At 36.5% G+C, this 12,249-nt stretch overlaps 1 protein-coding gene across 2 annotated transcripts in view; it reads left to right on the top strand.

The window, feature by feature from the left end:
- Nucleotides 1-12,249, top strand: part of LOC101418036 (mRNA-decapping enzyme 1A) — a 70,212-nt gene that overhangs the window by 36,934 nt on the left and 21,029 nt on the right. The window contains exon 6 of one of the 2 annotated variants that reach the window (XM_058288751.2): nucleotides 6,464-6,577. In XM_058288751.2, coding sequence (XP_058144734.1) covers nucleotides 6,464-6,577 — 114 coding nt within the window. The remainder of the gene's footprint in view (nucleotides 1-6,463; nucleotides 6,578-12,249) is intronic. The other variant, XM_058288752.1, reaches the window with a different exon arrangement.

Raw genomic sequence — 12,249 nt, 5'->3', positions numbered from 1 at the left:
TGTATATACTGTTTAAGTTGGTATCAGGGCAAATGAGATTGTTACAGATTTCAGATGTTACATTTAAGTCTCATCATAACTATAAAGGAAATATTGGAGCATATGCAAGCTCATGCAGACAGAAATTAGAGTATAGGTTACCAGGGATGAGACTCAGAGAATCAAAAGATAATGCAGAATAGGTGCAGGACTAATGTTTGGAGAGATGGGAAAGTTTTACTAATGGAAAGTAATAAGGGTACTACAGTATTGTGAAGGTGATTAATCCTACTGAATGGTGTGCTTGGGTATGGTAAAGATGGGAAAGTTTACATGTGTATATGTCCCTACAACTTTTTTAAAAAAAAAGCAAGGAACTTAATGGCAGTTAATTGCAATACATGATTCTGGATGAGAATCTAACAAGGGAGGATCTAGCCCTGTCATCCACCCCACCCAAGTGATGACTCAGTAAAGGTGCCTCACAGAGCAGGAACTGTAGCTACTGCACCCTAGAGCAGACACTCTCCAGGAAGTAGCTTGGCTTACTTCTCAGACTGAGAAGCAAGTAGCCACAAAAGGAAAGAAGGAAGTTAAGCCTTGTTTTTGTATACAAAGCTGTGAAAGAACTCTATGGTCAATTTAAAAATCTGACATGATTTCTAATTATGAAACATCATAGAGAGCATATTTCTATTGTAAAAAATATTCTTCCACAATATGGAATAAATGAACTTTTGCTCATTGTTAGATTAAACCGAAGCCTTTTGGGATTTAGTTGAATCTTTGGTATTTACTTTATAATGTGTTCTGTTTTTTGAAAACAGTCTGTAAATAGGTGGCACTTTTTTTTTAGGTGGTACTTCTTTAAACAAAGAATTTTGTTTGTTTTTTGGTCTTCATTTTCCTGTCATCTAACCAAATGGATCTGTTGATAGCAGTGACCCATGAATTCATATCTTAGAGTTTGAATGGCTTCTCCTTGACTGCTGCTTGATTCCAGATGGCCCCTTTGTTTATCTTTAGATAGAGACTGGGGAGCTTGACAGAGGTCAGGGGCACAGGTGCAAGATGGGCCTCAGTAATGGGATTTAATCCTAGATTCTAAATCTCCCCTGTCCAGAGCAAATAATACAATGACTAAAATTCCAGACTAGGATATTTATGGAAATTAGAAACTTTGAAAGTAAAATCTCTATAATAAGCATTTTCTTCATAGGTGCTAAGGTTTGTTTTAGCCAAATTTCTCTTTTTTTAATGTAAAGAAAGGTATTTGAAACTATATTCCTATACAGTTGGCTTGTTCTTAGTTGCTTCTAGCCACAGAAGATAATTATAGACTTGGGGGAGAGAGAAGGGAGGAGTGTTTGGTTGGTTGGTTTCAGTTTAATTGTAGAAAACAAAGCCAGGATTTTCTCTTCTTAAAAAAAATAGGATGTTATTTTTCTTAGTATGTAAGCAATACATATTACAGAAAATTTTGTATTTAATAATTACAGTGAACAAAAAGAAGAAAAACAGTTCTACCACCTAGAAAAAATCTCTGCTACTTATTATGTATCCTTCTAAAAATATGTATAAGTATGTCCAAGTGTGTGTGGTATGTTGGTCTTATTTAAATGCTCTTTTGTAACCTGTTTTGCCCTGCAGAACAGTGTCTTTTTTATTTATCTGTACCAGTGATTTTCAAATTATGGCCACTAGGGTTCTACAGACATGTGTGAGGGATTGGCCAAGGGGGCAGATGTTGGGCCTCATCTCCCACTTCAATTGAAGTGTTTCTATTCCTTCATTATCTACCTTATCATTATCTGTCTCACTGTGAGATTTCATTTAGGAGAAAGAAAGGTGGGTTTTGTTGTTATGTTGTTACGTTTTGGTTTTTGGTATGTTTTTTATTGTTTTTGTTGTTGTTTTGTTTTGAGGTACTAGGACCAAGAATTGAATCCAGGACCTCTCGATGAGGGAAGCTGGTGTGGCCACAGAGCCACATCAGCTCCCTTATTTGGTTTTTCCATTTGCTTGCTTGTTATTTGTTTTTGTTTTTAGAAGGCACTGGGCATGAATCCAGGACCTCTCATGTGGGAAACAAGTGTTCAACTGCTTGAGCCACATCTGCTCCCCAAGAAAGGTGTTTGAGAAAAGAACTATGGCACTAATAGCAAGAATAGGGCAATATATCCTTGTAGTTAAATCTTCATTTCCATCACTAATTTTTTCTTAATATAAATATTTGAGATGGAATTGGCAGATTAAAGAATATTGACATTTTAAGGTTTTTACTAAATACTATAAAATTACCATCTAGAAAGTTTATCTGTTATTGTCTATTTCTCCCAATTCTTAAAAACACTATGTACATTTTTTAAAAAAACTTGCAAGAAAGACCCTGCACAACTATTTTGAAATTCTTGAGAACTTCTGAAGAGTAAACAAGTCTGACAGCTTATGTTTAAGTTATGTAGAGCAAACTCAAATGCCCCACAAAGCCAGGTAGGTCACACTAGTGAAACGAGCCAGGGTGGACCTGGATCAAACTGAGACCTTGTTCCCTGTGCAAAAAGGTCGGTTGCACTCAGCTCCAGCCAGTTACTGACAGATGAGCCAAGTCATCCATCTAGCTTCTCTCTGAAAATGATAAATCTAGATTTTTATGTGAAACTTAGTTTTTTGAGTATTTCTGAACATTATACCTTCTGTTTTAAAAATTGTTACAAACAATGATTTTAGTTTGTTTTCTGTAATACAATTTAATTCTAAACATCCCCTGTAATGTTTTGGTATTGGTTGGCATTAGTGATGTTGCACAAAGGACAGTATATTTAGAACATGATGATGTTTCGTAGGCATTCACATACTATTTCACCTCTACTCAAATGGCATCACTTGAGTAAATGGTGTTCTGAAATCATATAAGGATTAAGTCATTTGAATAGAAGGCATATTTTCCATTGATTCAACAATTAAGTGCATATTTCTGTGCTAAGCACTTAACTGTAGTGTGATATCAAGAAAATCAGTCTCTTTCTAGACTGCAGTTTGGAGCTTTTTTTTTTTTTTTTTTTAATCTTGTCTCTTGAGTTTTCTAAACTGTTGCTGGTGTCTGTTTAACATGAATAATGGTGACCAGGTGCTGGGTCAGATAGTCCAGATATAACTTAGTTGCTGAAAGCTTTTTTTTTTTTTTTTTTTTTTTTTTTAAGATTTATTTATTTCTCTCCCCTTCCCTCCCCACCCCGGTTGTCTGTTCTCTGTGTCTATTTGCTGCATCTTCATTGTCCGCTTCTATTCTTGTGAGTGGCACGGGAATCTGTGTTTCTTTTTGTTGTGTCATCTTGTCGTGTCAGCTCTCCGTGTGCGCGGCACCATTCCTGGGCAGGCTGCACTTTCTTTTGCGCTGGGCAGCTCTCCTTACAGGGTGCACTCCTTGCGCGTGGGGCTCCCCTACGCGGGGACACCCCTGCATGGCAGGGCACTCCTTGCGCGCATCAGCATTGCACATGGGCCAGCTCCACACAGGTCAAGGAGGCCCGGGGTTTGAACCACGGACCTCCCATGTGGTAGACAGACGCCCTAACCACTGGGCCAAGTCCACCGCCGCGCTGAAAGCTCTTAATCCCGTTTTCATGTAGTGAACATTTTGGGGGAATTCCTTTTTTTTTTTTAAATTTCTCTTATAGGACAGTTGCAAAATAATAGAAAACCACTACAGAGAACTCCAATATGCCCCTTCTCCAGGTACCCAGATTTATTTAATTTTAACATTGTACCACATTTGTTATATCATTCTTTATATTTATCTTTTAAACATTTGAGAGTAGGTTACATATATTATACTCTTTGAACACTTAAAAATACTTCCATGTATGTTTCCTAAGAACAAGGATTCACTTACGCAACCACCTTAAGTACAGTTTATCAAGTTCAAATAATTTAACAATGATAGATTCTAATTTTTTTTTATTTATCCCAGTAATGTCCTTTCTCCTCCATTATTAGGTCCAGGGTTATATATTATATTTAATTGTCATTGTTGCTTTAGTTTCTTTAATTGTGGAAACATTATTCACCTTAAAATTTCCCATCTCAACCAGTCCAGTCATATAATTCAGTGGAATTAATCATATTCACGGGAAGCAGACTTAGCCCAGTGGATAGGGCGTCTGCCTACCACATGGGAGGTCCACAGTTCAAACCCCGGGCCTTCTTAACCCATGTGGAGCTGGCCCACGCTCAGTGCTGATGCGCGCAAGGAGTGCCCTGCCATGCAGGGGGGCCCCCCACATACGGGAGCCCCACGCGCAAGGAGTGCGCCCCGTAAGGAGAGCAGCCCAGCGCAAAAGAAAGTGCAGCCTGCCCAGGAGTGGCGCCACACACACGGAGAGCTGACGCAGCAAGATGACGCAGCAAAAAGAGACACAGATTCCCGTGCCTCTGACAACAACAGAAGTGGACAAAAGAACAACATGCAGGAAATGGACACAGAAAACAGACAACTGGGGTGGGGGGAAGGGTAGAGAAATAGATTAAAAATCTTAAAAAAAAAAAAAATCGTATTCACAATGTCATACTTTCCTCACTACCATCCATTACCAAAACTTTTCCATCACGCTAAACAGAAACTCCCCATTTCCCTTCGCTCCCATCCCCAAAAACCTGTACTATACTTTCTTCTCTATGAATTTGCATATTCTAGTTAAATAAGTGGTATGTTGTATCACATATATTCTTTGGGTCTGACTTATTTCACTCGGCATAATGTCTTCAAGGTTCATCCATGTTGTAGCATGTATCAGAACTTCATTCTGTTTTATGACTAAATAATACTCTATTGTAGGTATTTACCAGTTTACTACGTATTATCCATTTGTTGCTATATACATTGACATATAAGGATTCTTTTTAAGAACAAAAATATTTTTACTTTTAATATCATATGTAAGTTGGCAGGAATTTTTTTAAAAGAAGCTTTATATCACATAAATGTTACATAAAAAATATAGGGAAATCCCATATACCTCACCCCTTTCCCCTCGCATACTTTCCCCCACTAACAACATTTTTCATTTGTGTGGTACATTTGTTAAATCAGTGGACACATATTGAAGCATTGCTGCTAACCATGGTCTATAGTTTACATTATAGTTTACACTTTGCACTGCACAATTTTATAAATCTAGTTTAGTCCATAGTTGCATTCTCCCCTTATATTTGTTCATTCCTCAAACTTGAGGATTTGGGGATGGTGATGCCCACTCTGTTTCTGGTTGAGAAGGGGTTGACAGGAATTTTTAAATACTTTACAACTGTTTTGTCATCTGTAGTAAAATGTAGTTTAATTTTTAAGAATAATTGATGATTTTAACAAATGGTGTTAAAACAATTAGACATCTGTCTGCAAAAAAATGAACCTCAACCTAAATTTCACTGCTTATATAAATATCAACCCAAAATGTATTATGGATCTATATATAGAATGTAAAACTATAAAATTTATAGAAGAAAAATACATCATGATCTCAGTACCACTCATAGGCATTTACCCTAAGGAAATGCAACTTTTGTCCACACAAAAACCTGTACACAAGTGTTTAGGCAGCTATATTAATAATCACCAAAACTGAAAATAATACAAATGTTCTGTGGGCGAATAGTTAAAATGAACTGTTATAAATTCATACAGTGGAATACTACTCAGCAATAAAAGAGAATGAGCTGTTGATACCATACAACAGCTTGGATGAATCTCAAAGGCAATATGCTGAGTGAATGAAGCCAGTCTCAAAAGATTACATACAATATGATTCCATTTATATGACATTCTCAGAAAGACAATACTATGGTGATGGAAAACAACTGTGGCTGCCAGGAGTGGACCTGGGAAGGCATGACTACAACAGGATAGCATGAGGGAGTTTTTGAGGTGATGAAATGGTTTTATAATAACAATTGTTTTGTGACACAAATAGAACTATAAACACCACAAAGCAGTTAATTTTGCTATATGTTAATTTGAAAAATAAAACAGAAAAGAATATGATAAGTAATGTCATCAGCTTTTCCTTAAAACTGGGTGGACTGGGGAGAGTGTAAACTGTAATGTAGACCATTGACTGTGGTGGTGCAGCAGTGCTCAGAGATGTATTCACCAAGTGCAGTGAATGTCCCATGATGATGGAGGAGGTTGTTGTTAACAGGAGGAGTGGGGCAAGGGTGGTGGTGGGGTATATGGGGACCTCATAATGTACATTAAAAAAATAAAGACAAAAAAATAAAATGGTGAAAAATAACAATTTTGCTAACACTTATCTAGAATCAAGTACTCAGCTTTCTAGAAATTTAGTTATATAAGTTATTCATTCACATGAGGATCCAATGCAAACATTTTTAGGAAATTTTTGCTTGTTTTTTTTTTTTAAAACAACATCTCTGATAATTTTTCATGTGATATACTTTTCCTTTTTTCTTTTTTTTTTTTTCTAAGAATCAGATGGGTGACTCAAATATCTCCAGCCCTGGGTTACAGCCAAGTACTCAGCTCTCCAATCTGGGAAGTACCGAGACTCTAGAAGAGACATCCTCTGGGTCACAAGATAAGGTTTGTACAGCTAAAGCCCTAGCTTTGTCCAAGATAACAAAACAAAGACTAATGTTTTGTTTTGTTTTGTTTTGTTTTGTTTTGTTTTGTTTTGTTTTGTTTTGTTTTGTTTTGTTTGAGGTATTGGGCCAAGGATTGAACCTAGGTTGTATGTGGGAAGCCGGTGCTCAATCACTGAGCCACATCGACTCTCCTGAGTTGGTTTTTCATTTTTTTGCTTCTTGTTTGCGTTTGTTTTTAGGAGACACTGGGGATCAAACCCAGGACTCCCCATGTGGGAAGCAGGCACTCAACTGCTTGAGCCACATCCGCTCTCCAGAAGACTAGTATTTTGTAAGCATTTTAATACAGTGTGCAAGTTTGGTTTGTCACTTACCTTTCAAGGTACATACCTGCAGCAACATAATGACATCTACCCAAACTATTTCTCTTGCTCCACATAATTGTCTTCATCTCAGTTTTGCAGTAGTCTCCTAACTAGTCACCCAACATTTGCCCTTACCACTCCCTTAATAACGATCAGTTGTAGGTTTACAGAAAAATCATGCAGAGCTCTCTTCTACCCACACACACACGTGGTTTTCCCTATTAACATTTTACGTTAATGTGGTATAATATTGTTACAATTGAAGGAACAATATGTTTATAATTATAGTATTAACTATATAGTTCATAATTGACAAAATTCACTCTTTGTGTTGTACAGTTCTACAATTTCTGGATTGTTGGGGTTTTGGGCTTTTTAAAATTCTGTAACATAAAAACAACACAAAATTTCCCATCTTATCTGCTTTCAATTTTACAATTCATCGGTATTATCACATTCACAATATTGTGCCACCAATTACCACAACTTTCCATCACCCTTAACAGAAACTCTGTACCAGTTAACGATTAGCTCTGCATTCCCTATCCCCATTCTTTTTTCTTTTTTTTTTTTAATCTCTTCCATGTGTACAATTCAATGCCATTAATTAACCTTACCTATTCTTAACCCAATAACCAGAATCATCCTGGTAAATTGTAAGTCAGATTGTGACATTCCTCTGTTTAAAATCCTCTAGTGGTGTCCTATATCACTCAAATAAAAGCCATGACCATGGCAATAGCCCATGAGGCCATACCTGATCTGATCCTTCTGGCCTCATCTCCTACTCTACTGTCTCACTTGGCACCACCCTCATTGGCTTTTACACTCTTCTTCAAATGTGCCATACATACTGTTGCCTCAGGACAGACCTTATACTTGCCATTACCTTAGCCTGGAATACTTTCCTCCCAGGTGTGTCCTCCACATAGATGAGACCACCTTCTCTGACCACCCTATTTAAAATAACAACTCTCTCCCCCACCCCGTCCCATATTCCTGTCTTCCTGCTATGCATTATTTTCTCCCTGAGACTCATAACACTCTGCCATGGTTTGTTTTTTCTCATGTATTCATTGTTTATATTCCCCACAACCAGAACGTAAGCTCCATGTGAACAGTTTTGACTGCTTTGTTCATTGCTATAGCCTCAGGTCCATTTTAAATGTGTATACCCTCTTTATAACTAATTGATGGCCTGATAAATGAACAGATCTTTTTCATGATCGAATAAAACGCGTGATTCTTAAACTTTATTTTGAGATAGTAGTAGATTAATATGCAAGTATAAGAAATAATTCAGGGAGATCTCATGTACAATTTACTGATTTCCCCACTAATAACATCTTTATTTTATACATTTAATAATTAATATAAACAACAATTTAAAAAGAAAAAATACGGTTGAATAAAAACATACATTTCTCAAGGATACATATAATTTTTAAAAACCATACAATATGTTATACAATATATTTGGTTCATAGTAATGCAGTCATATGGTATTTGTCCTTTTGTATCTGGCTTGCTTTGCTCAACATAATGTCCTCCAGGTTCATCCATGTTGTCATATGCTTTATGACTTCATTTCTTCTTACCACTGCATAATATTTCATCATGTGACTACACCACAGTTTGTTTATCCATTCATCAGTTGATGGACACCTGAGTTGTTTCCCACTTTTGGCAATTGTGAATAACACCCACTACGAATATAGGTGTGCAGATATCTATTTGTGTCACTGCTCTCAGTTCTTCTGGGTATATACCCAGTAGTGGTTAATGCAGGGTCACATGTCAGCTCTGTATTCAACTACTTTAGGAACTGCCAAATAGTCCTCCACAGTGGCTGTACCATTCTGCATTCCCACCAAAAGTGAATAAGTGTTCCTATCTCCCTACATCCTCTCCAACACTTGCAGTTCTCTGTCTTTTTAATAGTGGCTATTCTGATAGATGTGAAATGATATCTCATTGTAGTTTTGATTTGCATTTCCCTAATCATTAGTGATGTTGAGCATTTTTTCATGTGGTTTTTTTTTTTGCCATTTGTATTTCTTTGGACAAATGTCTATTCAGTTCTTTTGCCCATTAGTTGGGTCATTTGTCTTTTTATTACTGAGTTTAACATCTGTTTATATATTCTGGACATTAAACCCTTTTTGAATATGTGATTTCCAAATATTTTCTCCCATTGCGTGGGCTGCCTTTTCACCCTTTTGAAAAAGTCCATCCTGTGAGGTCCAAAAGTGTTTAATATTGAGGAGGTCCCATTTATATATTTTTTCTTTTGTTGCACGTGCTTTGGGTATAAGGTGCAAGAAACCACCACCTATTACAAGGTCTTGAAGATGTTTCCTTACGTTTTCTTCTGGTGGTTTTACGATCCTGGCTTTTATATTTATGTCTGTGATCAATTTTGAGTTGATTCTTGTATAGAGAGTGAGATAGGGGTCCTCTTTCATTCTTTTCTTTGTAGATATCCACTTGTCCCAGCACCATTTGTTGAAGAGACTCTTTTGTCCCGTTAACATTAATTTTGTAGGTTTGTCAAAAACCAGTTGACTCTATAGGCAATGGTTTATTTCTAGGTTCTCAGTTCTGTTCCACTGATCGATGTGTCTGTGTTTATGCCAGTACCGTGCTGTTTTGACCACCATAGCTTTGTAATATGTTTCAGGGTCAGGCAGTGCAGTTCCTCCCACTTCACTCTTCTTTTTTTAGCATGCTTTTGGCTATTCAGGTGCACTTTCCCTTCCAAATGAATTAGGTAATTGCCTTTTCTAATTTGGTGAAATAAGCTATTGGGATTTTGATTGGTATTGTATTGAATCCTTAAATCAGATTGGGTAAGATTGGCATCTTCTCAATATTTATTCTTCTAATCCATGAACACGGAACGTCTTTCCATTTGTTTAGGATTTTTAAAATTTAACATTGTTTTGTGGTTCTCTGCATATAGATCCTGTATTTCTTTGGTTAAATTAATTCCTAGGTATTTGAGTCTTTTTGTTGTTATTGAAAATGGAATTTTCCCTTTGATTTGCTCCTCAGATTGTTCAGTACTTGTGTACAAAAACATTATTGATTTTTGTGTGTTGCTCTTGTGTACTACTGCTTTGCTAAACTCATATATTAGCTCAAGTAGCTTTGTCATGGATACTTCAGGATTTTCTATGTACAGGATCATGTCATCTGCAAACAGTGAGAGTTTTACTTCCTCTTTTCTTTTTGGATGCCATTAATTTTTTTTTCCATGTCTAATTGCCCTAGCTATAACTTCTAGTACAATATTGAGGAACAGTGGTGGCAGTGGACATCCATGTCTTGTTCCCAATCTTAGAGGGAAAACTTTCAACCTATACCCATTGAGTATGATGTTGGCTAAGGGTTTTTCATATATGCCTTTTATCATATTGAGGAATTTTCCTTCTATTCCTATCTTTTGAAGTGTTTTTATCAAAAAAGGATGCTGGATTTTGTCAAGTGCATTTTCTGTGTCGATTGAGAGTATCATGTGCTTTTTTCCTTCCAGTTTGTTAAAGTGGTGTATTATGTTGATTAATTTTCTTATGTTGAACCAGCCTTGCATGCCAGGAATAAATCCCACTTCGTCATGATGTTTAAGTCTTTTTATATGCTGTTGGATTTGATTTGCAAGTATTTTGTTGAGAATTTTTACTTCTATGTGCATTAGAGAGATTGGTCTGTAATTTTCTTTTCTTGCAGTATCTTTATCTGGCTTTGGTATTAGGGTGATGTTGGCTAAAATGTGTTGGGTAGTTTTTCCCTCTTCAGTTTTTTGGAAGAGTTTGAACAGGATTGGTATTAATTCTTTTCTAAATATTTGATAGAATTCACCTGTGAAGCTGTCTGGTCCTTGACTTTTCTTTGCTGGAAGATTTTTGTTGATGGATTCAATCTCCTTAAATGTGATTGGTTTATTAAGTTCTTATATTTCTTGTAGCATCAGTGTAAGTTGATTGTGCATTTCTAGGAATTTGTCCATTTCATCTAGGATATCTAATTTTTTGGCATACAGTTTCTCATAATATCCTCTTAGGATTCTTTTTATTTCTGTGGGGTCAGTTGTAACTTCCCTCCTTTCATTTCTGATTGTGTTTATTTGCATCTTCTCTCTTTTTTTCTTTATTAGTCTGGTTGGGTGTTTGTCAATTTTATTGATCTTCTCAAAGAACCAACTTTTGATTTTCTCTATTGTTTTTTTTTGTTCTCAATTTCATTTATTTCTGCTTCAATCTTTATTATTTCTTTCTTTCTGCTTGCTTTGGGATTGGTTTGCTGTTTCTCTAGTTTCACTAGTTGTTCAGTTAAATCTTTGCATTCAGCTCTTTCTTTTTTAATGTAGGCATTTTATGCATATAAACTTCCCTGTCAAGACTGCCTTCTCTGTATTCCATAAGTTTTGAAATGTTGTTATAAGAGTCAGCCAAAGGGGTGCTGATGCAAAATACCAGAAACGGGTTGGTTTTTATAAAGGGTATGTATTAGGGATAGGGGCTTACAGATACCAGGCCATAAAGCATAAGTTACTTCCCTCACCAAGGTCTATTTTCACATATTGGAGCAAGATGGCTGCCAACGTCCGTGAGGGTTCAGGCTTCCTGGGTTCCTCTCTTCCAGGGTCTTGCTTCTCTCTGGGCTCAGGGTTCCCCTCTTCCTGGGGCTTCCTTCTCTTTCCTCTGTGTACTTACTTCCCAGGGTTCCAGCTTTAAGGCTTCAGCATCCAACTCCAACATCAAAAACCCTCAACTCTGTCCAAAGCCCTAATGATCTAGCCCTATTCATAATCACACCCAGGTACAGACTAGATTACAAACATAATCCAATATCTATTTTTGGAATTCATAACCTTATTAAACTGCTGCAGTTGTATTCTTGTTTTCATTTGTCCCAATATATTTACTGATTTCACTTGCAATTTCTTCTTTGACCCACTGATTATTTAGGAATGTATTGTTCAGCCTCCACACATTTGCGAATTTACTTTTTTCCTATCTATTATTGATTTCCAGTTTTCATGCCATTATGATCTGAGAAAGTGCTTTGTATAATTTAAATCTTTTATATTTATTGAGAGCTGCATTGTGCCCTAACATGTGTTCTATCCTGGAGAAAGATCCATGGGCACTTGAGAAGAAAATAGAGCCGTCTGAGTCTGAATACAATGTTCTGTAGGTATCTGTTAGGTCTAACTTGTTTATTATATTGTTCAAGTTCTCTTTTTCCTTATTGATCTTCTCTCTAGTTGTTCTATCTAGTGATGTGAGTGGGGTGTTAAAGT

The sequence above is a fragment of the Dasypus novemcinctus genome, chromosome 26 (genome assembly GCF_030445035.2).
Source record: "Dasypus novemcinctus isolate mDasNov1 chromosome 26, mDasNov1.1.hap2, whole genome shotgun sequence".
Taxonomy (NCBI): domain Eukaryota; kingdom Metazoa; phylum Chordata; class Mammalia; order Cingulata; family Dasypodidae; genus Dasypus; species Dasypus novemcinctus.
The sequence above is the reverse complement of the archived record's forward strand: the minus strand, read 5'-3'. Positions and strand labels throughout refer to the sequence as shown.